The sequence below is a fragment of the Macrotis lagotis genome, chromosome 2 (genome assembly GCF_037893015.1).
Source record: "Macrotis lagotis isolate mMagLag1 chromosome 2, bilby.v1.9.chrom.fasta, whole genome shotgun sequence".
NCBI lineage: Eukaryota > Metazoa > Chordata > Mammalia > Peramelemorphia > Peramelidae > Macrotis > Macrotis lagotis.
In genome coordinates this window covers 316,754,878-316,782,126 of record NC_133659.1, presented here as the reverse complement: position 1 = coordinate 316,782,126, position 27,249 = coordinate 316,754,878, and the positions used below count along the sequence as shown (strand labels likewise).

The 27,249-nt window shown below is 45.5% G+C and overlaps 1 protein-coding gene across 4 annotated transcripts in view; it reads right to left on the bottom strand.

Moving 5' to 3' along the window:
* The window catches only part of APAF1 (apoptotic peptidase activating factor 1), an 85,144-nt gene that overhangs the window by 37,854 nt on the left and 20,041 nt on the right, over nt 1-27,249 (bottom strand). Inside the window, exons 5-18 of one of the 4 annotated variants that reach the window (XR_012476286.1) lie at nt 25,374-25,557; nt 24,331-24,443; nt 24,121-24,252; nt 23,094-23,332; nt 21,873-22,040; nt 21,050-21,181; nt 16,504-16,617; nt 15,701-15,885; nt 12,580-12,706; nt 10,348-10,473; nt 7,530-7,661; nt 6,414-6,539; nt 1,847-2,008; nt 1,082-1,191 (exon numbers count right to left, since the gene is read on the bottom strand). Coding sequence is in view for 3 of the 4 variants with exons in the window: in XM_074226650.1 (XP_074082751.1) it covers nt 1,847-2,008; nt 6,414-6,539; nt 7,530-7,661; nt 10,348-10,473; nt 12,580-12,706; nt 15,701-15,885; nt 16,504-16,617; nt 21,050-21,181; nt 21,873-22,040; nt 23,094-23,332; nt 24,121-24,252; nt 24,331-24,443; nt 25,374-25,557 (1,940 nt within the window). In the remaining variant the exon portion in view is untranslated. Of the gene's footprint in view, nt 1-1,081; nt 1,192-1,846; nt 2,009-6,413; nt 6,540-7,529; nt 7,662-10,347; nt 10,474-12,579; nt 12,707-15,700; nt 15,886-16,503; nt 16,618-16,652; nt 17,387-21,049; nt 21,182-21,872; nt 22,041-23,093; nt 23,333-24,120; nt 24,253-24,330; nt 24,444-25,373; nt 25,558-27,249 lie in introns of those variants that run through there. The other 3 variants (XM_074226650.1, XM_074226651.1, XM_074226652.1) reach the window with 3 other exon arrangements.

Here is a 27,249-nt window from a genome sequence, read left to right as displayed (position 1 = left end):
CACTTTGGTCAGTCCCTGCGGGTGGACCAGTAGACCACGCGGACGGCCTGGAGCCAGGATCGCCCGAGTACAGATCCAGGCTCAGACACTTAGCAACTGTGGGACCCGAGGCCAGGCCTGAGGCGAGGCTGGCCTCGATGTGCACCATCTCTCTGCTTCACAGGGTGGTTTGAAAGTTCCAAGGAGTGCAAGCTGGTAACACACTCCACACCGCATCTGCCCCACGGCAGACACTGCTCAATTTTGAATTTTCCTTTAATTACTATTAGAGAGACAGTGTCACCCAGTGGAAGGAGGATGGCATTGAGACTGAGTCTGCAGCCACCAATGGTCTGGGGATGGCCTTAAACAAGCTCTCATTGAACCTGTTTTCACATCTCAAACATGTACTTGGCCTGGCTCTGGCACCTGTGACCTGTATCAAATAAGGTAATGGCCATGGAAGCTCTCTGAACATGAAGGACGGGACACGTGCATGAGGTGCAGGGGAAGGGGAGCACAGATCCCCAAGGGCTGAGTCCACCTGAATCTGCATTACACATCAGGTCACCCGACCTCTAGCTGTCCCCAGGTAACTCTCAAGGGCAGGTGGCAGGAGAGTCACCGATCTGGTACGGGATGGAATTTTCCCACTGGATGTTCCTCACACTAATAACTTATAGGTCTGAACCCAGAAAATGCAGACAACACTGCCACATTACCCAGAGTGCTTGACCTTTTTCATAGCCACCCCTTTGGCACTCAGTCTGGAGAAGCCTAAGAAGCCCTTCTCAGAATTCTGTTTTTAAATGCATACAAATATTATTACAGTATGTTCAAATGCAATTCTCAAAATATTTTTAAAAATGAGTTTAAAAATGAGCCCAAGCGCAAGGAGGACAAAGAGGCAGGCCTTTCCCTGTCCTATAGCTTCCCCATGTCACCTACAATGACTGGTGACAATAACAGCTTCAGAGACAGTTTCTGAGAGGCCCACTGGATAGAGAACCAGCCCCAAAGCCCCAGGTTCAAATCCTGCTGTGGCCCTTTCTGGCTGCGTGAGCTGGCCAAGGACCCAGAAGGCTGCAGTGATGGTGCTGACCTGCCTCCTCGGTCAGAAGTCCGGGTTACAGCACGTCCTGATGCTCATCACAGCTGGGGTGTCCATAGAAATGCTTCCTCTCATCAGGACAACCTTCAGAGGTCTTACAACTCCCATTTTAGAGAAGAAAAACCTGAGGTTTGGGGTTGAAGCACCCTGCCCAAGGTCCCAGGATGAAGGACAAAGACCAGGACTAGAGCCCAGAGCCCTCCGACTTCAAACCCAGTAAACTCTCTCCACTTTCTGCCTTCACATTCTCTCCCAAACTTACTCAGTCTTCAGTGAACATTCAGAATTTCACAGTCACAGCAACACAACTTCTAACAAAAATAATTGGAGTAGCAATTCTATGGGACATGAAGGTTTTCAGAGTATTTTACAAATATCTCATTCGATCCTCTCAACAACCCTGGAGGTGGAGGCTACAACTGACCCTGTTTTATAGAGAAGGAAACTGAGGCACAGAGAAGTGAAGTCATCTGCCCTATGTCACATGGGTGAGAATAACTGAGTCTTCCTGCCTCGAGGCCCAGTGCCCTACCCAATGGCCCACCCGGCTGCTTACAGAATTGTGTTGTCTCCCCTCACCCCTATTAGGGACAAGGATGAGTGACGTGAACAATATCTCACAGCTACTTTTCCTTTACTGTGGCCAAGAATATCTATCCCATACATACTTTGGAATAAAGAAAAATCACCCAAATCTAACTTTCAACAATGAAAAGGAAGATAGTCCCATTGATCCCTTTACATGTCCATACACACCAAGAGCCTGTTGGCAGCAGCTGCCATCACTCGCGCCCCATCACTGGACCAGGAGCAGCATTTCACCATCACGTCCACGTCTTCCTGACGCCCATCAGAGTTCAGGAAGTGCTGTTTCACGTCAATGCTGTTCCACTCATTGGCTGAACTCACATCCCAAAGCTTCAATTTAAAAAAAAAAAAGGCAAGAATTAAATTCCTAAACTAAACTTCATGTATCTCATCCTCCCTAAAGAATTTTTTTCCTAGCTTTTTCATTCAAGTTTCCATAGTCAACAATTGGAAAAGCATGAACACAATGGGGAGGTGGGGCTGGACCTAAGGGTCTCAAAGAGTTGTGAAGGGCTCCAACAGGGGGGCGACTTGCCCAGGGACTTGGATGCAGGCACTGTGGGTTAGAGACCGGCCTTCATCCCTGGTTCCCAGCTTCCAGACTCACTCTTTCCCCTAGACTTTCCTGCCTCTCAAGGAGCAGGATATAAATGTTCATAAAGGGGGAGGAAGCTAGGTGGCATAGTGGATAAAGCACAGGTCCTGGAGGAGGACCTGAGTTCAAATTTGGCATTAGACATTTGATGCCTACTGGCTCTGAGATCTTGGGCAAGTCATTTAATCCACATTGCCTCACCAAATAAAAGTAATGGGGCAAATGGCACCATAGTGTACAGTGCCAGACCTAGAATGAGGAAGGTCTGAATTAAAATTTTGCCTCAGACACTCATTAGCTGTGGGATCCTGTCCAAGACTTAACCCTGTCTGCTTCAGTTTCTCATCAGTCAAAGAAAAACCAAATGGGGTTACAAAGATTTGGACAAAACTGCAAAGTGACTGAATGAAAAAAAATGTAAATAAAACCTGCAGATAATCATGTGGATTTTTAAAAGCACAAATCCAACCATGATTTATTTGCAGTAGGACAGATTAAAAGACTTTAGGGGAGATCCAGATACACAATTTCAATGGCCAGGTGTACCCTGGCCATCTCAGACAGTGACTGGAACGAGGCACAGACTCAATGGCTTAGGTAAGTAAGAACAAAAGGCATGATAAGGGAATACAAGATGCAGAAGAGAAAAACAAGTGATGGTGAGTGAGAGGGATTCCAAAGCACTGGGCTGCAGAGACCAAGAACCTGAGCTACAGCAGCTGAAGACAAGACAGCCAAGGTTTTCTTCATCTCACTTGGGGCATTGCTATGGAAATCTGTTTCTTGATCAGAATGGAAGTAAGCAGGACATCAGACTTAGAAAGGGGCAGCCATCCCCATTGTGCCCACCTCCCCTTGCAAACTCTACATGGCTCTGGAAATGCCAGTTAATTGTTTTCATTCAGTAACTGCACCAGCTTCTGAGGAATGGTGCTTCTGGAGGGGGCAAAGACCGCATCGATCTAATCATCATCCTAAGGGCTGGATGCTGAGGAAACTATACTGCCCATGCAGAGCCTGGTGGGACCCTTCTGCCCAGGCCAAACACTCATTTCAATGGGCATCTCAGATGTATGGGTAGACACCAACACCCATGTCTTTCAGTTAAGGACACAGTTTTCTCTGACCTGCTACCCTTGCAAACATTTCCTAAACCACCCAAATGAGGAAAAAAAGGAGCTGACCTCAGGGGGCAGGGAAGGGAAGTCATCGCTAGTTAAGTGATTAAGGAGAAAGATGAGACTCCTGGAGAGATGGCAGACACAGGAAGAAAGGCTCCAGAGAGGGGAATGGGCGGCCTGGAGGTCAGCAGGTGGAGGCAGGACGGATGACCAGACATTACAGAGAAGACTCTGGGTCAGCTGCAGCCTGTGCTACATGACCCCTAGGAGCCCTGGCAGATTGGACAGTCTAGGATTTCTATCATTAGAATGGCTGTGCAGGATTTCTCCTTTGGGCCTATCACAAACAATCACGGGACTGTAGTTAGTGATGATAGAGACCTCAGATGCCCACCCTCATTTTACAGATACAGAAATTGAGGCCCAAGGAGGTCAAGCCACTTGGTCACACCAGAGTGAAGAGGAGAGCTGGGATGAAAACCCAGGTCTTCTGCCCCAACACGCAGCTTCCACAGAGCTGCACTCCCTGGAACATTATTCACTTTGGGGAGAGTTATCAGAAACTGAAGAATAAACAAGGTTGAGTGGGAAGCGCAATGGCTCCCAAGTGAGAGAATATGGGTTTGGGTCTTAGAATCTTGCTCCCTCTGCAACCCTGGGTCAATCACTAAGGCCCCAGGATATAAGAAAACAGGGAGAAGACTGAACTGCATGCGATGAGACAGGAGACCTCTGAGGATCCTTTCAGTTTTAAGACCCCAGTTTCCTGGAGAGCAATTGGGAACTATGCCCAAAGAGCAATAAAACTGATCATACCCTTTGACTCCAGTATACTATAATACTAGGCCTATTACCAAGAAGAAATCATTAAAAAAAGGAAAAAGTCCCACATGTTCCAAAATATTCATAGCAGCTCTTTTTGTAGAGACAAAGAATTGGAAATTGAAGTGGGGAATGGCTGAACAAGCTATGGTATATGAATGTTATGGAATACCATGTTCTATAAGAAATCATGACTGGCCGGACTCTAGAGAAGCATGAGTTACAGGATCTGCTGCTGAGGAAGGGAACAGAACAAGAGAACCTTGTGCACAGTAACAATACTGGGAGTGGATCAACCTTGATGGATGCAGCTTCTCTCAGCAGAGAGCTGGGACCACGCTGGGAGACCGGCTAAGGACAAAGCCATTCACATCCAAAGGAAGAAAAACAAAACCAAACAAAGCCAAAAGATGGTCAGAATCTGAATGAACACTACATTCACCTTCTTAAAATTTGTCTTACGGTTTTTTTCCTATCTCATGATTTTCTTTCTTTTCCCTTAATTCTAATTCCTCATTCTGAAAATGACTTAGGTTTAAAACATTAAATACAAATGGATATGCACAATATTCACCAGATGGTTCGCCACTAAGGGGAGGGAAAAAGGAAGTTATGTAACTTAAAAATATGCACATGTATGTGGATGAATGTTGAAAAACTTTCATAACACATATTTGGAAAAATAAAATATCAATCAAGGAAAAAAGAAGAGACCGGGTTTCTCCAGACTCAGCCTTAGCACTTGGCATATCTGAGTTGTTGGGTATTAACTTCTCAAAGGACATCCACATGGAGAAATCCAATGGCAGCACCTGGTGAAGACTTTCTCAGAACAATGGTTTTAAATGCATAAAATAACATACATGGGATGACAAGCCAAGTGCAAAGAGGTGCAGTTAGTAGACAACTGAAAACAAATCCAGAGCCTCCAGGTAAAAACCCCGGATCTCATCAAATTATGTTATAAATGGTGAACTTAAGACCAGCAAAGCAGGCTGGCCCAGGGCCAGCTTACTTGCTCATGGGGTGTGAGCCAGAGGCCTTGTCTTGGGACCATGGAGAGACAAATCCAATGAGCCTTCAAGAGGAGCTGAAGCTGGCACCTAGGAGCAGAATGAGCACTGGGACGACACATACAGACAAGAAAACAGCCCTGCCCTCAAAAAGCTTTCATTCTAAAGGATGCCAACCTGTGAGAGAGTTGAGCCTGGCGGCTGCAGCGGAACCAACACCCCAGCACCCAGAGTGTGGGCCTGAGGGAGTACCAGGTGGGCAAGGACGAGCAGATCTCCGCATCAAGAAGCAAATGTACTGCCTCCCCTCCAAGGTTGGGGGGGACGACAAACTCCTCAGAGAGGGGACTTAGAAGGGAGAATAAGTGAGAGAAGGCAACCATGACCACGACCATGTTGCTAAATCAAACTGAAGTAAAGAGGTAAATTATGTCCTGAGAATGGCCCTGGAGGGAACTTGTTCCAGCAGCCCTGAGCCCTTTAAAGAACAAAGACTAGGAGGAAAAGGACCATTTGCAGAAGGATGGCACTCAAGCCTGAGGAAAGGGAAAGAAGGGACGGATGCCCAAGTCAGCAAGATGGTTTGATCTGAAGGACCCCAAAGAGATCCAAGGCCATGAAGCCAAAGCTGGGTGGGGGGCAGAGGCCTGGCCAGCCAAGCCCACTACCTCCAGGCCACAGCGCTAGATGCTGTGCTTGATCATGGGGTGGGCCAGCGGCCCACTTTATGGAGAGGAAAGGGAGTGACCGTGACAATGATGCCTCAGAGAAGGGCCAAGGTGGAAGGACAAGTCAGGAATATGGCAAGTATTCTGTGAGTTAACGCATCCCTGTGACTGTCGGACCAGACGAGTGAGCTCCCTATCCTAGAACTCCCCCAAGGAAACGCCCTCCGTGACTGCAGGGAGGATGGATCGACGGGGAGGTGACCTGCCCAGGATCACACAGCCAAGACACGGGATCAGCAGCACTTGAATCCAGGTCCCTGTGCCTCTATAAGTCCCTTCAAGTGCCAATCCCATACATTTACAAATGCACTTTGGCTGATGGCACCAAAGTCTATGCTTCAAGAAAAGGCTGCAAACTCTTCCTGGGAGTCTGTCAGGACTAAGAGCGGCAGGTACGGGGACTGTGCTCCGGGGAAAGGTGGTGGGAAACAGAAACGCAGCCCCCCAGAAGCCCACCTTCAACGTCCCATCTGCTGAGCAGCTGGCCAAGTATCTGTCGTCTGGTGAGAATCGGCAGTGGTTCACGGCATTCATGTGACCGAACAGGGTGTTCCGACACTCCTTCCTATTCAGATCCCAGAGCTGTGAGGAAACGGAGACAAGAAGGCTCGCTGGGGGCACAAGCCTCGGGCAGAACCCAGGGCTGACCCCAGAGGCCAATGCATCCAGCCCCAAGCCGAGCAGCAATCGCCTTCACCACCAGCCTCTGCCCGAAGACCTCCAGCCCCAGAGAGCCCACCACCAAGCAGCCCAGCCCAAATAGGCCCAACAGGCAGGAGCTTTTTCTCCTTTTACACCAAGACTAGGTTGGTTTCTTCCTTTTTTCTTAAGCTAAGATATTTAATTCATCACATGCCAGGGGTGTCAGGAATTAGAGAACACCCAGAGCCGGGACAGGGCTTCGAGGAGAAATCCCATTGGGGAGCAGTCCACTTCCCTCGCCCATTAGTCAGAGTTCTAAGAGGCTTGAACCAACCAGTTCACAATGGGACACCTCTGCCTTGGAGTCTGGTATTTAATGGAAGGCGCAGTTCGGCAACAAGAATCACCCACAGATGTCTTGAAAGGCAATCTGTAACAGAAGCTGTTATCTAACTCCCCTAACTAAGGGGTATTTCTAGTTAGCCTCAATACAAATCTTTGAGCCATTAACTCAACTGCAGTCAGCCCACGGGAAGAAACTTGTCATTCTGGGACCCGGAGAGAACTCGAAAGGAATAGAACCGGTGTTTCAAATTCTCCATGCCTTTCTCAGCCTTCTCACATAAATATAAATGATTATTGATTACAAGGCCTTACCAAATACTGACATACCCTATAGTATAGTAGATAGGGCACTGGGCTTGGACTTAAGAAAACCTAAGTTTGAATCCCACCTTGCCCCTGGAACCCTGGGACAAGTCTTTAATGTCTCTGCCTCAGTTTCTTCATTTGTAAAATGACTCTGTAAAGGGACTCTAAAGTCCCTTCCACCTCTAAATTGATGATCCAATGTTTAAATATAAGGAAACTGAGGGATGGATTTCAATACTAATAAATTACTCAAAAAATCATCTCAACATTCACACTTACTTTGAGGAAATAGTCACTGGATCCAGTGGCTAAGAGAAGGTGGTGCTCCATATTGGTAAAATGGCAGCAGTTGACTTGCTCCATATGCTCATCGTAGGTCTGTACCAACTCCCCAGTCCTTGAATTCCAAATCTAAATGGATGAAAAAAAAAAATGCTGAGGCAACCAGGCAGGACTTAAGACAACCCAACACCCTCATCCATGCCATGGGTGGAGCCGGCCCTGGGCAGGACATAAGCATCAGTCTGCTCAGGGGCAAAGGGAAGCAAAGCCAGGACCACCCCAGGAGTCTCTTGGCAATGAGCCGCCAAGCCATTGCTTCCAATAAACCGAGCCAATAAAATGAGAGAAACAAAGGATTCGACCCTCAAGGAGACAATGTATAGATAGTTGCCATGTAGAGAGGAGGAGATGGGGGACAGAAATGGGGGGACCAAGGTGGGGGGAAGAAGGAAGGAGGAAGAGACGAGATAAATAGAGAACCTCTGCAAGATGGCCAGCACCTGGGAGGGAAGGAGAAGCTCTAGCTGAGTGCTGCCAATGACTTAAGTCCTAACCTGGGTCTGGTGGGCTCCACTCCTCACGTGGCCCCCCACTACATCCAAGTCATGCAGAAGTCGCCTAAAGCTCTTTGCCATGGGCTGTTGCATCTCTAAGATTCAATCACTGAACTAAGGTCCTTTCCTGCCTTTAATCATTTCTTTTCATGATGTGCTGACAGTGTTATCATAAATTATTCCCTCATTTGATGCCTCACACCAACTCTAGAGGTAGGTGCTGATATTGTCCCATTTGACAGATGAAGAAACTGAGGTAGACACCAGTTCATCAACCTGCCCAGAGTCACAGAGTTACTAATGTCTGAGGCTGGATTTGAACTCAGGCACAGTCCCCCAAATGTGGATGGCACCCCCACAAATCAAACATTTCACCTTTAAACATATACACAGAAGAATAATATCAAGAATAAGGACATCCTGTGAATGAATGACAACTAAGAATGCCCCCAAGGAAGTTCAGGAAGGATTTCAGCTTCCTGGGAGGCAAAACCTGCCCCTGCCTAAGGATCATTGTTTCAGTCACCTCTGACTCTCCTGGGATCCTCCTTGGGATTTCCTTGGCAAAGATACTGGAGATACGCAGTTTCTTTCTCCAGTTTGTTTTATAGAAAAGGAAACTGAGGTAAACAGGTGAAATATCTTGTTCAGGGTCACACAGCTGTTAAGTGTCTGGGGTTGAATTTGAACTCGGGTCTTTCTGACACTAGAACCAGCACCTTATTCACTGTGCCCCTCGTTGCCCTTGGGCACATGGGGGAGCTTCCTAAAGACTCACTGACTGAATCTTTTCACAAATGATGAAATTGAAGTCCAAAGGAGCCAGATGACTTCAGGGCTCAGAAAGATTAAACAATCATAATGGAAGAGCTGCAGAAAGGCCCTCAGGACGCCTTAAGTCACAGGTTCTTAGGTGTCCACAGACCTATTTCTTCAAATATTTTGATTACAATATTTCATTATAATTGGTTTCCTTTGTAATCATCATTTTATTTATTCAAAAAGTGATTCTGAGAAGGGGGTCCAGGGGCTCACCAGACTGCCAAAGTTCTTCGACACAATAAAGAACCCTAGTCACCCCACTTTACAGAGGACCAAACAAAGGTCTGGCTAGAGAAGTCAAATGGTATGCCCAGGCTCACGTGGTAACTTGTACCAGAGAATCGGAACCCAGACCCTCCAACTCTAAACCCAGTGCTCTCTGTCACTGTGCCAGTCATCTCCAAGTCACACAACAGAAGCTGAAGATGACACAATCAAGCATTCTGACAAGGGGTGCTGACTGAGCTGTGGGCAAAGAAGCAAAGCTCGGCCCCACCTCAGTGACCACAAGCTGGCACTGCCCGAGGGCATCTGCAGCGAGGTGGCTGGAGCCCCAAGGTCCAAGCCTCCCCTGGAGGAGTCAGGTCTGCCCTGAGCCCTCACAGGTGAGGGCCCTCCAGGTGCTCCCCCCTTCACTTCTTTGTCACCGCCAGACAAGCTGTATTTTGATTATGATCCATGGGGACTCCACATAAATGAAACCCTTCCACACATCACACTTGGTGTGATGGACTGACACACCGAAGAGGGGCCGATGCTTTCACAAGGGAACGACTCTGACTAAGGCAATTACAAATGAATATTTCACCTTTAAAAGTATACTCAGAGGAATAATATCAAGAATAAGCAGATTCATCTTTGTCGCTAGAGTTCCAATCACCTCTGAAAACTGTGGAATCTTGGATGTTCCACGGACCAATGAAATCCCTTTCTAGAGCGCCATCTTGCAGCAGGCCTAGCAGATCCATCTCTACAAGGTGGGATTTAAAGTCAGATGAAGTTTTGAGGACCACCCAGCTACACGCTCTTTACCTTTCCAATATCATGGGCCCCTCAGGCAATCTGGTGAAGCCTTTAACCCTTCTGAGAATCATTATCTTTTAAAAGTCCTGAGTAAAGGAAATGCTAAAGACTAGAGAAAATAAAGATCTCATTGTTATATTATTCAACAACAAAGATGGGAGGAGTCTGTAGATTGGTCCCCTTAAGTACTCCCCCTTAATCTAGTTGAAACCCTTCATTTTATAGATAATGAAACTGAGGTCGATTGTAATAAACTGTCATTGATCTCTTTATATCACCTAGCTCGTAAGTAGCAGAACCATAGCTTGATCCACATCTTCTGGCTCCAACTTCAGTGAACTGTACCTTCCACCTGCCTTCCCCACCTCCACTGGCTCTCTACTCACATGATGATGTAAGGCACAGCACCTGCCTACCTTGACTTTCTTATCCACTGAGCAGGTAGCGATGAACCTGCCATCCTTGGAGAAGGCGCAGCAGAGCACCTCGTCCTCGTGGGCCTCCACTTCCAGGAGGCTCTCTCCTGTCTCTGCTTTCAGCACCTGCGGGAGCATCAAACAACTGACCGTCAGCCCTATGGAGCCACGGGGTGAGGAAGGAGGGAGCAGAGAGGAGGGGACAGAGCCTGCTATGAGACCCAGCTTCATAGCAGCGTTTCAATAGGGGAAATCAAGGCTGGCAGATAACAATTCAAAAAGATTAATTTCTTCTGGGAAAGAGATTTCTTCCTTCATTGACGTGACCCATGGTCACTTATTAGCTCTCTTTGGGCCATCTGCCCAGTCCAGCAAAGAGAAGGGCTAATTTTAGGGGAATTATTTTGGTCCAGGCCACCCAGCAGAAACTTCTCCCTGGGGTGGGGGGGCAAGGCCTCAAGAGCTCAACCCGTGACTGTGGAATGTGAAATGTTGACCATGCAGGACACTGAAGGAAACACATGTCAGGAAAAATCAGAATTGATAATAATGATGACGACAATGCCAGGGTAGTCTCATGGCATGATCACTAGAAAGGGCAGGCCTCAGAGACAGGAGGGGTCTGACTTCTGGACACACACACACACACACACACACACTGATTCTGCTCAAGTTACTTCCATCAATCAACAAGCCCGGGCTAAGCAAGGGATTTATAAAGACCAAACCAGGGCCTGCCCTCCCGGAGCTCACATGTGAATGGGGAAACAGCAGGCAATCAAAGGGACCCCTCCATCACTGAGCAAGCTCAGACCTGCATTAGAGGGTGCTTCTTCACCAGACATTCCCCTGGTCCGAGGAAATCACAGGTGAGGGTCAATCAAAAGTCCCATTTCTACGGCTCTTCAAGGTTCATAAAGCACTTTATAAATATTACTTCATTTAAGCCTCCCCACAATGCTGTGAAGGACGGGTTTTTATTATCATCATTTTACAGTTGAGGAAACTAAGGCAGACAGTTAAATGATTTGTCCAGGCTCACAACAAGAATTAATAAGTTATATAAAAATTTGAAGTCAAATCTTTCAGCCTCTGGGCCCAGGGCTCTATCCACCATATAAATGTCTATAAAAATTCAACTACAATTCAAAACATTCACTCCTGGGCTCTTCAAAATCAAAGCCGTCACCATCTATCCACCTAGACATGTCTCTAAAAATAACATTAAAATTTGAAAACATTTAATCCTGTATCCTTCAGAATTGAAGCCACCATCACAAGAATATCCACTTTTACTGAAAACTGAATGAGAATCATGTGGAATCACAGTACAAAAATCACCAAACTTAAGAGTTAAGACCCTTAGATTCAGAGCTCCCATGTCTGGTAGACTCCAGACATCCCTAATGACACTCTTTATCACACACACACACACACACACACACAGACAACCAAGAAACAAAGGGACTGTCCAACGATTAGAGAAATGGGGATTATTTTTCTATTAGAAATGACAAACATCAGAGATTCAGAGGAACGTGAAAAAAAAAAAGGCATGAAGCAGCCCCGAGCTGGCACCAGCAGGCAGAGCCGCTCCACTGAAGGGCTCCTCCGGACCTCAGAGGGCAGACGACTGGGGGGAGGAGAACAGAATGGGACCCCCCAATCAGAGCGCTGCAAGGTTTAGCTCGACTGGTCTTTGCCACAAGGGAGGGTGAGGATGATGGGGTTTACAAGCAAGAGGCAGAGTCAACTTTCACCCATAATCATCCCACCAGACATCCTGAAAAGACTTCCAAACATAAAACAGTCCCCCCTGATGCTGGCACATTGAGCAGAAATCACTGGTGTTATCATCTGCCCTATAATCCTGCCAGCTCTTTGCCCATTTTTCATGGTGGAGTTGAAAACAGATGTGGGTAGAAGAGGCAAGACAGAACTTTGTGTGCCCAGGGATCTGGGGGTGGACGGCTAGACTGACAGGGAGCTAAATCGAGGAGGTGCAAAAGCCCCTCCCTGCCTACCCACAAGTTCACGGGCATGTCAGACAGAGGAGGGGGAGACTCCAAAGACAAGACCGTCCTTAAAAGTCACCAGAGGAAAAGAAGGCGTGAGGTGCCCAAGAGCCGTGCCATGCCCCTGCACAGGCCTTTCAGGACCAGTGCCACCTCCTCCTTCAGGGTGGGCATCATGCCCCTGCCTCAGCAGGGCCGCCAGGAAGACTGCTCTCACCTGGAGGGTTCTATCGGCACCGCAGGACGCGATCCTTTGGCCATCCTCTGAAAAGCAGGCGTGGTAAACTGCATCTGTGTGGGGGCGAACCACTAACCGGGAGAGTTTCTTGATGGTTTTTTTGTTTCTAGACACCAAGAAGGAAATGAGAAGCCTCAATAAATGAGGGTTCTTGGCCACCATGCTTCCCAGTAGTAACAGAATTACATTCCATCACACTAAATGAGGAATCTGTTTTCTCCTCTTCAGAAATGTATTTCTCCTCTCTGAATAAAATTCACCAAGATCACATAAAAAAACCCAACAGGTGCTGGGTCCCAGGAAATGCATTCTAATAGAAGCAAATTAGGCAACAACCATTTGACTTTTCATTCAGGTTTGATTGCTGATGTTCACAATATCAATTTATTAAAAAAAAAAATACTAAAATGAGAGACAGCCTTGGAGGAGGAAGACCCGGGCTCGCTTCTCCTGCGGCCACAGCGCAGGTGGTGGAAGACCCAGGGAGAGCCGCTTAATAGCCTGGTGTCCAAAGCCGCGCTCTCCGTCACTTAATCACATGGAAGATCTGAGGAGGCAGCTCAGCACAGAGATGAACTCACCCGGTGGGGTGCTCTTGGGATGGGGTGCTCTTGGGATGGGGCAGTGGCCAGACCTTGGGGCTCCCACTCCCTGAGGAGAGTCTAGCACAACGGCCTCCAAAGTCCCTTCAAGCTCTGAGATCTGTGATTCCGTGATGGATAAAAGCACAGACTGGTTGTGATCTGACTTGTGAAGGGCATCTCCCGCCCAAGGAGCTCCCCACAGTGACAAGACTGAGATTCTTTACACAATTGTACATTTACAATAATAATAATAATAAATGAACAGAAAAAATTGTGTAAGCAAATCTCTCCCCCCAAAAAATTCACAATTGGTTTTCAATCTCATCTACTCCTCTAGGAAACACAGAGAGGCCAACAGGATGCCCTGGGTTGGAATCAGGATGACTGGGTGCTTTCTCAGCCTCAGTTTCTTCATCTGTAATGCGGGGTTAATAACAGTACCTATTTGACAGTGTTTAGAATGAATGTCAAATAAAATCACCCATGTCCTCCCTTTACCAAACTCAGGAGGTCATGGCCAGGGCCGGCTGTCATCCCTACAATCTGCCACTGAGAAACAAGTGCACGGAGGGGTCAGTACTAACCAGACCCCGGGTTATGGATTCGGGGCCACAGGAAGGCCTGGGCAGCCAGAGCCAGAGAAGAGCGGGGCCCTGGAGCTGAGCCAGGCTCCACAGACTGTGGCCCAAGGAGTGTAGCCAGAGGGCTGCCTGTGGAGACAAGAAGGGGCAGAAGGCACTGGCGGAGCCGCTGAACAGGCAACTGGGGGACAGCTCATCTCTTCAAATCCTGCCCCATATACTGAGGAGATGGGGGGCAAGTCACTCAACACCTGCTTGCCTCACCTTCCTCCAAGATAAAGTGGGAATCATCAGAGGCCTCACATCCCAGGGCAGCTGTGAGGACCAAGGAGATCCTCCCCACTCTGGAGCCGGGGGGGGGGGGGGGTATATGGAAATGGAAGCTGCAGAGACAGCAAAGGAGAGAGGAGAGCCAGGAGAGCACCGACAGTCTCCGTGGGGAACGTGCAAGAGAAGGAGGAACCAGTGGCAGGCTTGGGGAGAAGGAAAGTTGGGGTCACTGAGACCAGAGAGGTGCGGGAGGTCTGGAGGAAGAGGTCCAGGGAGAATGGGTCCTGGGAGTCCAGAACAAAGGCCACGGAACTGGGAGAACTGAAGAGGGCCAGGAAGCGACTCTGGTGAAGGTTACTGTAGGAGGCTGACGGAAAGAGATCCAGAGGGGGAAGGGAGGGGGAACCTTCCTTTCTAAAGGTTGAGCAGCAAAAAGGAAGAGGAAAGAATTGTTCTTTCTTAAAGGATGATCAGACCTGGATAGAGCTAAGGTTTACCAATCTGTGCCAGACCCTGCTGGCAAGGGCCTGGGAGACGGCATCTCTACAGAGCCAACATCACCAGCCCCAGCTTACAGGCAAGGACTCCAGTTCCAGGCTCTTACTACTGCCCATGTCTAACCCTTCCATGGCCAACATCATTTTGCCTCTTCTACTCACTGGGCTAGTTGGAATGGACCTGGAGAGCCAGCCATGAAACCAGTAAGTCCCACTAACTGCCAGGATCCTGACTAAAGGACCCTGGGCAAGACACTGAAAGTTCTCCGTGTTCAGGGAGTCTCTCCAAGGCTGGACCTGCATTCCGCAGACCCTGGGATCCCTTCTCTCTCTCCCTACCCTGACTTCCTTGGAATTGTCTGAGAGGCTGGAATTCTTTTTCAAGAATGACTGTTAAAGATCATAAAAAAAGGGGGAAAGACCCATATGCATAAGAATATTTAGAACAGCATTTTTGTAGTGGCAAAGAACTGAAAACTGAAGGGATGCCCATCCGTTGGGGAATGGCCGAACAAATTGTGGGATATGAATGTTATGGAGTACTAGTGTTTTGTAAGAAATTGTGAGGCGGTAGATTTCAGAAAAACCTGGAAAGACTAACATGAACTAAAGCTGAGCAGAACCAGAACACTGTACACATTAACAGCATAATGAGTGATGACCAATCATGATGGATACACTCCTCTCAACAGTTCAGTGATCCTTGTGATGGAAAATGCCGTCCACATCCAGAGAAAAGCTATGGAGTCTGGAAGGAGGACAAAGCATATTATGTTCACTTTTAAAAATTGGTTTTATGTTTTTTCTTTCTCAAGGTTTTTTTCATTCCTTTAGTTCTGATCTTTCTTTCACAGCATAACTAATGGAAATGCATTAAACATGACTATGTGTAGAACATATCAGATTACCTGCTGCCATGGGAGAGGGGAGGGAAAGGAAGGAGGCAGAACAATGTGGAACCCAAAATCTTATAAAAAAATCAATGCAAAAAACTAACTGTACATTAAATTGGGAAAAAAATTTAATTTAATTTTAAAAAAAAGAACAGCTCTTAAAAAAGCTAAAACATTTTTCAGAACCCCAAATTCCTCCTAGAGTGTTTGCTGCTTAAAGATCAGTGGCATGATTTTCCTTCACCCCTTTTCAGAGTCTGTCTTAGCCAACTTACATCCATTCCAAGTAAAGCTTCCCTTTATCGACCTCCTGCTTGGCCCGCAATTTGGCTTGCCGGTACACTTCAGAAGTTTCGGGCTCACAGAGACCTAGCTGCACAATATTGGGAAATGGCTGGCGTCCAAGAAGGTGTCCATTGAGAGATAAAAATTCTTGAAAATTCTCACGGATGGTACAATCCTATGGCAAATTGAAATCTCTTAGAAATGTGAGCAGATGCAAAATTTGATACTTATTTAACTATTTCTGTGATCTTGTCATTTTTCTACACTTAAAGGAAATATCCTTTCCTCTCCACTAATGTAAAATTATACTTCTCTCAGCCTGGTTTTTAAAAAAAAACTCTGGTTATTAGCCAGGTACCTACATTCAAGGGAGTTTTACTTTTGTGTAAAGAGTTGTCCAGAATGATCATTATGTATTTTTCTCTCATCCCAATCTCAAGCCCCACAAACCTACCCTAACTTCAAGAAAAACCAAGAAGACAAACTATAGAGGATGACACTCAAAGAACACAGATTAATAAATTTAGATTTTTTTAAATTTAACTTTTTTCAATAAAAATCTATTTCCTCTCCTCCCGTCACCTCTTCACATGGAGAAAAAAATAAAAAGAAAACCATCCAATGAGTATTTATTAATTGACTATTATGCACAAAACACCGTGCTGGGGATACAAAGACAAAAGAAAAATGAGGTGACATTTCCTCCCACTGCTCAGTCCCACTAAGAAAGCTGGACCCCAACATCAAACAAGGAGCCCCTAGTCAAGCTCTCCCTTTTCACCCGGGTACAGACCTTTTTATCCAAGAGGTGGCTGTACTGCATGAACTCGTGGAGCAGATGAGCTGGGCCCACCAGCTCAGTCTTGGCTTTAATCCAATCTAGAGAAAACAGGAGATCCCGAAGCTCCTGAAATAAAGGAGGCGAGAGCTGAGATCTCCAAAGAGACACCCCACCTCTCCCACACACACATACTCACACACTCATACTCACACACATTCATATATGCACACAGACACACACATACCCTCACACATGTCTCACACACACACACACACACACACACACATACACACACACGCACACACACACACGCACATATACAGACACATATCGTGTTTCCAAGAACAGGGTGTAGACAGTGATTGACAAAAGCAACCTAAAGACATAATGGATGTGGCTTTGATGTACCAGTAAAACTCTTTTTACACGAGTTTAAAAAAGTTAAATTTATACTGTAAAGTCCTGGACACATTAATGCTAAATGTGAGCAAGGCCTCCAACTAAGGACAGAGCTTTCACTAGGAACAACAAAATCCAAAGGTGCCAATGGTACTAATACTCCTTCAACCTCAGAAACAATTGCAAAACCCTTTATTAAAAGGGATGACTCTATGAAAGGAGCACCTGCAAAGGCGGCAAAAAATTAAAAACAAGAGATTTCCATCATTTTTCTTAAAGGAGGTCAGCATCCCAGGATGGGTTTAGATGTCCTAAATGTCTCTCTCAAACGAATGTCTTCAAAAATTGACTTGAGGGGCAGCTAGGTGGCATAGTGGATAAAGCACTGTCCCTGGAGTCAGGAGTACCTGGGTTCAAATCCGGTCTCAGACACTTAATAATGACCCAGCTGTGTGGCCTTGGGCAAGCCACTTAACCCTGTTTGCCTTGCAAAAACCTAAAAAAAAAAAAAAAAAAAAACAGACTTGAGACCACATCTTGTCTTGCTTGACTATGACTATTTAGTTTTTTTTGTTTGTTTTTTTGAATTTTTTTTTTGCAAGGCAATGGGGTTATGTGACTTGCCCAAGGCCACACAGCTAGGTCATTATTAAGTGTCTGAGGCCGGATTTGGACTCAGGTCCTCCTGACTCCAGGCCTAGCTGCCTCTATAACTATTTGTTAAAGGCTTTGCTTCACTCTTTTTTTAAAATTGATGTGGGATGGAGAGGATCAGCTAAGTGGCACAGTGAATAGAATGCCAGGCCTGAAGTCAGAAAGACCTGAGTTCAAATCCAGTCTCAGAATCTTAATATGATTCTGAGCAAGTCACTTCACCTTGTTTGCCTAAGTTTTCACATGTATAAAATGAATTGGAGAAAGAAATAGCAAACCACTCCAGGATCTTTGCCATGAAAACCCCAAATGGAGTCTTGAAGAGTCAACTACAACTAAAAGGACTGAACAGCAACAAAGGGTAGAAGAACAAGAAAAGAAATGCTTGACCTGGATCACTTGTATCTGATAGTTTGTTGTCTGGGGGAGGAAGACGGTGAAAACCATTTTTATATGTTATTGACAAAAATAAAATACTATTAAATGGGGGGGAATAAATGTTTGTTAATTGAAAAATAATGTAAATTTTTTTTAAAAAAAGTTGTACTTGGCAGATTCAAAGTTTCGTATACAATCCTCTTTTTTTCTATCCTTTGTATACAGAAAAATATTTAAGTCTGCAGTGACTATCAAATTCTTAATTTTAAAAATAAGAAACCAAATGTCCAAACTCGAGTTCCAATTGAAACAAAAAAGATGGGGGGGGGGGGATCCAGGCAGCATCCTTGGACCTCTGCTGGGGGGAGGGGGGCATCTCAGCTCCCGCACCCTGTTCTTCTGAACAAGCATGGGCTTGGCTGAGCTCTGCTACTGCCCACCACCAGCTGCCTAGCAAAGGAGACAGTTGCACTTCTGTAGCACCAGGCTCCAGAAATCCCCTCTTCCCATTTCTAAATCTCTGACCAGAGAAAGCAGGGCAGAAATGAGGAAGGACAGAAAACCCACAACATGATGCCCTGCTTCCCTTGGCCTCAGACTCCGGAACAGGTGGGGAGGCCCCCCAAGAACAGAGTAGACCTCACTCCTCCACAGCAGTCTGGAACCAGGAACAGGGAGTGAGGCAAACCAGACGTGCAACCGGCAAAACAATCTCTCTCCCTCCCTCTCTCTGTCTGTCTGTCTGTCTGTCTGTCTGTCTGTCTGTCTCTCTCTCTCTCTCTCTGTCTCCACTTGTCACTGTCGTGAAACTACCGAATGTTGGACCTGGCTCTGAGCTAAAAGAGGCCTCAGAGAGGCCCGGGGTGGTGCCACAGCCAGCAAGGGATCAAGTGAGGTAAACAAGCCAGGTAAGCAGGACATACCTCAGGCCAGGTACCTCCACTACCCCCCATGATACAACTTGGAATCTGATGCCCCCTTACCCTTGGGGCTCTGCCACTGGTCCTCTCTGTCAAACCCACAATTGAATGCTTTCCAGTTCAGCAGGCAGCCAAGATGCTGCCTTTGATGCTCACCAACTGGGTGAGAGAGAACCCAAGCAAGTCACCTCAATGCCTGGGCCTCAGTTTCTTCCTCTATAAAAGGGGGGCTGCATTTTATTTGTGTTTAAATTCAGAATAAAAATAAATGAAACTAAAAAAATAAATTTTGGGGCAGCTAGGTGGCACAGTGGATAAAGCACTGGCCCTGGAGTCAGGAGTACCTGGATTCAAATGCAGTCTCAGACACTTAATAATTACCTAGCTGTGTGGCCTTGGCAAGCCACTTAATCCCATTTGCCTTGCAAAAAAAAAAAAAAAAAAACCAAACTAAAAATAAATAAATAAATAAATAGATTTTAAAGCAAATTGAAAGAAATCTGGCCATTACAAATTCTCTTAAAACAATTATCCAAAAAATTACATATCTCATATCCTGTTTCTTTGAGGTGGGAGTGGGGGTGAGAGGGCTATAGAATAAGTTGTATTTATGCTAGCATATGGGTGATATAAACTTCAAATTGAGAGACTTTCCAACCCATCCAACCCCATCCTGCTCCTAATTCCCATTTATTAGCGATCAATCAACATAATTTGCAAAGTGCATCAACATCTGCCAATTTGGATTTATAGTGTTGATGGAAGAAATCATTTTAATGTTTACTATAAAACCTAAAATACTCAGGAGCTGAATGGGTGTATGGGTGTTTGTTGCTGTTTACAATCCCAACCTGTTAGTTCCAGTAGTTTTGTTTTAACATGGTCTTTTTCAACTGCAGACAACTTCTGTTGTAGATCCACAAGTTTAACTGTTGTATTATAACAGTATTACATGTCAAGTGTGGTTATGACCTTTATTTATATACACTAAAAAAACCAAATATTAAGTCAATTTACAGTGTCTTAATTTAATCTTTGTACACCTTCCATTTTTAAGTGCTTAATTTATTACTGTATTGCAATAAAAATGTAGTGATATAATTAACCAGTCATTGAAAATTTCTACAGAAAAAATAAATCACTGGAAGGCCTTTTGAAGACTCTCCCAGTTCTCTCAATCTATGAGCCCATGATTGCTGGCACATACTAGAGTACAACTGGTACCATACAAAGTTTTTATCTGAATCTGTGATGTCAATGAAGTATCAAACTCCCAGAGAACAAACAGAGGTCAGCCCCACTCTCCCACACAGAGTCTTAGAGGGGCTGCCCAGGGTCCCCTTACTGACCCTCTCAATCACACAACATCAAACTCTCTCTCTGCCTACTCTCTAAAGGAAACACAAACATAATATGGAGAAACCACTCAGTTTTGGTAATCTCAAGAAGTGAGGGCACCACGTTACCAATTAAAATGAAGGCCCCCTCACATTACTGAAAATAACAAAAAAGAGGGGGAAAGCACAATAATAATAGCCCTAGCAACAATAAGAATAGCTAATATTTATTTAGTAGCTTAAGGTCTGGATCCTGACAACAGCCCTAAAAGGAAGGTGCTCAACTACAATGAAGGTTGGGCTCACCCAAGCCAATGGCCCATACAGGATTCCACGGCCTTTTTTGTCTCAGGGGTGGGAAGTTAATAAATGCTGACTAATTACTTGACTAATTCTGACAATCACTACAAGAGCCGTATAAGACCATCCAGAGTAGAACACATCCCTACAACTTGGTAAGACAACACAGGGACTGAAATAACGCTGGCAATGAGAATAGTCAATTATATTTTTCCAATGTTAGAGCTTTCCTTGATCTTCTGTCAGGAGAGCTTCCCCCTGACACCAAACCTCTCCTATTATCTGTGTGTGTGTGTGTGTGTGTGTAGGTGTGTGTGTGTGTGTGTGTAAGACTGTAAGACTCTGTGTGTGTAAGAGAATCCCAACAAATCTGCCTACAAGCCCCTTTACAGCTGTGTTCCCCAAAAAATTCAATCAGATAGTAATGAAAGAAAGGTTGGAGATTAAGAGAGAGATCTGTGGATAGTTAAAATATGCCCACATACATGCACAGTGTGGACAACAACATACGTGTGTCATACATAGGTTACTGTGTCCTACATCTGTGTCACCAAAGCGAGGCCGACTTACTTGTTGCATGTTGGCACTCGCCATGTGATAGGCCAGAAAGCTGTACCAGTACATGGAGTCTTCTTGGTCAGAAGCCAGGAAAAGCGCCGGGCCCGCCCGCTGGAACTGTGTCACCAGCTTCCTGTGCAGCTCCTGTAACCAGAATGAAACCCTTCGGGGGGGGTCTACAACTACAAGGCAACACTACTGTGCCATAAGGAGGGATGAAACAGAGGGCTTCAGAGAAAAGCAGAAAGATCTGTACCCACTGATATCAAGGGAGATGAACCAAGAAAGCAACTTAAACAACCACAACATGGCAAAGACAAACTGCTTAAAGAACTGAATGCTCTGATCAATGCAATGACCAACCAGGGCTCCAAAGGACTGACAATAACCTCTGCTCCTCAGCCCCAGACATGGAGGGGAGACTCAGGGTACAGACTGGTACATATATATATTTTTTAACATAGTCAATGTGGGAATTTGTTGTATTTAATAATACATATTTATTAGAAAGTTTTCTTTTTTTGTTTTTCATTGTGGGGGATACAAGAAGACAGAGAGACAAAATATATTTTAAGTGAAAAAAATAAAATAATTTTAAAAAAATTTCAGGAGACAAATATACTTCAATAGACTTTCCAAGTACCTCATCAGGGATAGTCTAATGTTAAGACAAAGCCATCCTCATAAAGATATGGTTTTTGGATCAACTTATAATCATGTGAATAATCAAGGCTCTCACAAATACTTGGCCTCTAGATAAAAATAAATGTTCACAGGTAAGCAGAGAAAAAATACAGAAAAAAAATTGTCTCAAAATTCATAAAGACCTTAATACCTGGAGCTGATCGCGGTTCTTCTCCATGAGGAAGTCAACCTGAAGATCATGTAAATAATAATGGAACGACTTTCCCTTTCGGTCACAAAACAAGAGGGACTTATTAATGAATTCTTGTAGGATGTCCTCAACCTCTTCAGTCTCCATGTCCCAAAGAATACATAATACCTGAGAAACACAGTGAGCACTTGAGAGGGCCAGAAGCCACAGGAACAGGGATATTGGGGGGGGGGGGGGGGCACGACACGGTAAAGCTAGATCCCAAGCTCATGTGGCCACAAGCAGCCACCCCACCCCCCACGCACCCACTCCTCTGGGGAGAGGCAAGGCTCAGGGAAGCTGGAGGCTTTCTGGCTTCATTGGAATCACTTCAAAATTTGTGGTAAAGAAGGGGATGCCTGAAATTAGTCATCTGCACCCACTTCATACATGATACATATCTTATATACCCCCCCACAAAGTCCTGTAGCCTTGTAGGCTACACTATATTTCCCCCCAGTTCAGTGACTCTGTCCTGACTTGGAGCCTGTGAAGGAACTTCAAACACATCTTCTGACATTCCACATTTCAGCCAAGTGATACTAGCCAAAGAGGTCAAGAACAGAAAAGTCCCATCAGCCCATCAAGGAAGCAGCAGCTTCATGGCAGAAAAATAATAGAAACCCTGTGTGTGGCCCAAGAATGCCACTGCGCACATGCATTTGCATCAATATATACAAAAATATGCAAAGTACATAAATACCAAAACCTTGGGAGCAAGGGGAGCAGGAGTTAAGAGTCGGGAGAGATCAGGAAAGGACTGAGGGAAGGTGATACTTCTCCAAGCTTAAAGGGAGATTAAGACTTCTAGGAGGTAAAGAGAGGCAAGTATGCCTCAAGGCCAGGGACAGCCTGTGAAGGCACAGTGCCCGGCTTGGCGGGTCACAGAGAGGGCATCCACTCCAGTGAAGAAGGGCTGGGTGTTGTCCTTCCTGAGTCCCCTCAGCATTTAACACAGTGTCTGCCACCTAGGTAAGCTGAACCAACAAACACATGACAAGGGAGAAACCGAGGGAATGAGGCCTGAGGAGCTACTGAAAATGATGCTAAAAAAGGAGGGAAAGAGACCCAACAGACAAATGGAGAAAATGATTTCCAAGCAAGATGATGGACCACAAGAGGTCAAGCACAAAGCCTGAGCATTCCAATGACCCCCCCCCCAAACCGCCCACCTGGGCTCACCTTGGTAGGCATCCTAACATCCTTCTGCAGGATGGAAAGGTCCTTATAATACTTCTGCAGGTCTTCATTCAGTCTTTCAACGCTTATGGACATGGCTTCATCCAGGGCTTCATAGTCATAAGAAGATGACTTCCTAATTCTCTTAAACTGCTTATTCTGTAGCTGCCTGAGGTAGTAATCCCAGCGATTGGGGAAATCACGCAATAGGGCACCAATTAAAGATAGGACAAGAGGGAAACCTAAAAAAGGGAAGAAAACCAACCGTATCAACACAAATCCTTTTAAAAGAAAGTCATTTACAGAGAGAGTGTCAGCTCCCTTGGTCACTCCCATAGTACTAATTTTCATTGTGGCCCACTTAGTCTACAATAGCCTCCAAATAAGAGGCTTGCAACCTCCGTTCTCTTCCTGCCCTCCAATCTATCCTTTATTTCATGACCAGAAAAAATCTTAATTATGCATATTTCTGGTCAAGTCACTCTTCTGCTCAAAACCTATTGTCCAAACCTAAAAAAAAAAAAAAAAAAAAGTTTGAGCACTTCTGTATGAAATTTGAGACCTTCCACAACCTAGCCCCCCTGTTCTACCTCAGGTCTCTCTGAGGACCCTCTGGTCCAGTGTGGTCATTTTACAGTGGATAACATTCAGGCCCAGCCCATAATGGCAGGAAGCAGTCCAGGGCAATGGGTATCCCCAATCCCGGGCTGCCTCTTGCAGACTGGTGCCAGAGGACCTCCTACCTATCTGAACTGCCTGCAGGCAGCCCAAGGCTCCTGGGCAGAGAAGAGAGCAGGGTAAGGTGTGTGGTTGGACAATATCAATTAGACAGACTATGGAAGATGGATTACAAGAGGGAGAAGTCCAGTGAGGTGAGAAGTAATAAAGGCCTGAATTAGGGATGATTTCATGATTAAATTACCTAATGATACCTTGGAAAAATCCAGAGGTAAAAAGGAAGGCAAGGTGGAACAGCAAGTGAGGTGCCCCTGTCCCTCAACTCAAGGTGATTGTCCTCATAGGAATTTACCTTTACACTCTCTCACAATACTATGAGCTTGTTCCGGCAGGTCTGTTTTCTTCATATTCACAAAGAGTGACAAGATTTCCAGTCCTTTCTCTTTTCTTAAGCCATTCTCCACTGAGACGACATATTTGGAACCTGTAAAGAGAGCATAAGAAAAAAGAAACAAACCACAAAGCACCTCTCAGTGAAGAGAGTCAAAAGGCAAAGACTTACCCATCACCGAGTCGGTCACACTCTTGTCTCTGCTTGTGAGAAGGATCTGATGGTGACAGTCAAACGCTTTTAGCACCCATGAGTCCCAAATGTCATCCAAGATCAGTAGAGACCTAGGGCAGGAAGGGACACCCTAAGGAGTCTTGACCCACTCAGGAGATCTCCCTTTAAAAGGGGGAGTGTGACTAGCCTGTGAGAAGCCTGGGGGGGTGGCTCAAGTCCTGCCTCTGGCACTCACTGGCTGTGCTGTGTGACCCCAGGCAAGAGCCCCTCACCAGGTCTGCCGGCTGCAGGGCAGGCAAGCAATGAGCCCTCATATGGCTCCCACGTCCCCAAGGGCGGGGGCTGCTCCACTGGGTAGAGGGGGTTTCCTTACCTAGGATTCCCCACAGCAATGTAATCAGAAGTTGAGTCAAAAAAAACAACAAGAATGTTCTTCCAAATGCAAGCTGTTAAACATTATATAGAAAATACTTCAAATAACTAATAATCACAAAAATGCAGATCAACAACTCTGAGATTTCGCCTCCCCCTCGGTAACTAGCTGAAGATTTCAGGGAGGGGCTGCTGAGAGGCCAGGGAACCTTCTTGCCAGAGAGATGGACTTGTCTTTACCTTCCTAAGCTCTTTTTGAACCACTCAGAGAACTGAGGGAATCAAATTTTTAGTAAAGAGATTCTGATTAACCCCTCAAACTCTGTACCAGATTAGGAAGTGACCCTGACTGGCAAGAAAGGGAAGGAGGAAGATGCACTTATTGGACCCCCACTAGTGACATCCTCTCCCAAGCTGAGCCAGGACTTTCAACACCTCCTTCCACTTCTGCTTCCAGGTCTAATCTCTGCTCCAAACAGAATCCTAAATCAAGAACTTGAAGGGCCTGAGGTCAACTCTCTCCTCTGAAGCCAGAGAGGTTACATGTCTTTCCCAGGGTCAGAAGGACAAGACTGAAATCCAGGCCCACACTAAGTATCTCCCACCTCCTGCAACCCAAGGCAGGGTAGAACTCCTGACCCCACTTTACCCTAAGCCTCAGGCTCTACCTCGGACACTTGCGCAGCATCAAGAAATGGAGACGGTCCTTGGCTTCCTCCAGGTTCAGCGGGAGTCTCTGGGAAAAAGCACCATCCTGGTCCAGCCGCGAGCACAAATTCTGGAGCTTCATCAGGAGCCCGGATCTGTCCTGTTTGCCAATGGAAACCCAATACACGCCTCCCGGAAAGCATGCTAAGGAAGACAGCAAGGCCAGGAGGGTCACCTTAAGATCTGCAGAAGCCTTCAGTCTAGAACAATGCATGAACAGATTTGTTCCATAGCCACCTCCCTCTTCCTTCAGGTCATTCCACTTGGTTCTTTGGGGAGCAGAGATTTCTTGGGGAGTTTGTGGGAATGTCTGTCCTCTCAGCACAGCCACCTCTGGGGTCACTGAAGGAGCTGGCTGTGGAGTGGAGTCATTGTAAACTCAGAGATATGTTTGGTTTTGGACATGGCCAATATGGAGAATTTGCCCTGTCTGACTATACATGTTTGCAACAGGGGTTTTGTTGTTCTTTTTGTCTCAAGAAGGAAGTAGAAGGGAGAAAAAGCAGATTTTGATTCATTGAAAACAAATCAGGTAGAAAAAAAAGGAAACCTGGGTTCAGGTCTTACTCTGACACAGAATGGTACAAACTAAGCCAATTACTTCATTTCTTAGTGCTTTCAGGCAACTCTCTAAGGCAAGTTCTCCTAAATTTGGATCCATGAACTAGTTTTTTGGTTTTTTAAAAATTATTTTGATCATTTTATTTCAATAGAATTGATTTCCTATACAATCCTGCATATATATATCATGCAATTAAAATTTTTAAAAATGCAATTTGCATTATTCTGCTGAGGCCCCTAAGCTTCATCCAATTCTGCTAAAATCATCCCAAGATACCTGGCACAAGAGATTCAGGTTAGAAAGTGTACAACAGGTGATCAGCACTAGGGAAGGTAGTTTGCTTACTGGGAATTATCTATTCAGTGGAAATTACAAGTCCACACCAAGAAAAAAAAATTCTTTTGTTCTATCAAAACATCATAAATACATTTTCTAAGGGGGGGGAAGAAGGGGAAAAAAAGGGAAAAAAACTTTAGTTGCTAGTGTGTCTCCCCCATTCCTCCACTCAAAAAAATTACCTTCAATTTTAAATTTCTATTATGCATGATTATATCTCCTCCATTATAATATAAGCTCACTGGCAGAAGGATCACTTCATTCTAAATAAGCACTGAATAGCCCTGAAATGCTTCCCCTCCAATGATCCCATAAACTAGAGACTATCTCTACCACACCAGGAGAGATGGCTTCTCTAAATGAGAAAGAATGACAACAGCATAAAAATTTCATAGATAGTATGAGTCTTCAAGGGGGCAGTAGGAGAACAGGGTGCCACATTGGACAAGAAGGCAGGAAGGGCTGAGTTCAAATTCACCCTCAGACACTTGACACTAGTTACACAAGTAGGCATGTCACTTAAACTCCATTGCCCCACCAAAAAAAAAATGTAAAGAACAAAGTTAACTGTTTGTACAATCCTCAGAGATCAAAAGTCATGATATAAGGATCCTGCTAAGGATTCACACATTTATTTAATTTCAAGCAAAAGTTATAAAAATAATTTTAAAAGTTATTGGTAATTAAGAGAAAATGATACTGGTACACAGAATGTATTCTTTTACTGATGCCCATTGGGCACTAGAGGGCACACAAACCTTGGATTTCATAGACCAAAAGGAAGTTAACTATACCCGTCTCTACACAGGGTGTTCAGTGATGAGAAATGGCTAAATGCACAGTGTAAGGGGGTGTGACAGAGCATAGCAGTGCCCTAAGGGAAGACAGGCAGGAGGAGGGAGGCCAGGACCCACAGGGAGACTCAAAGGAGCCAGGAG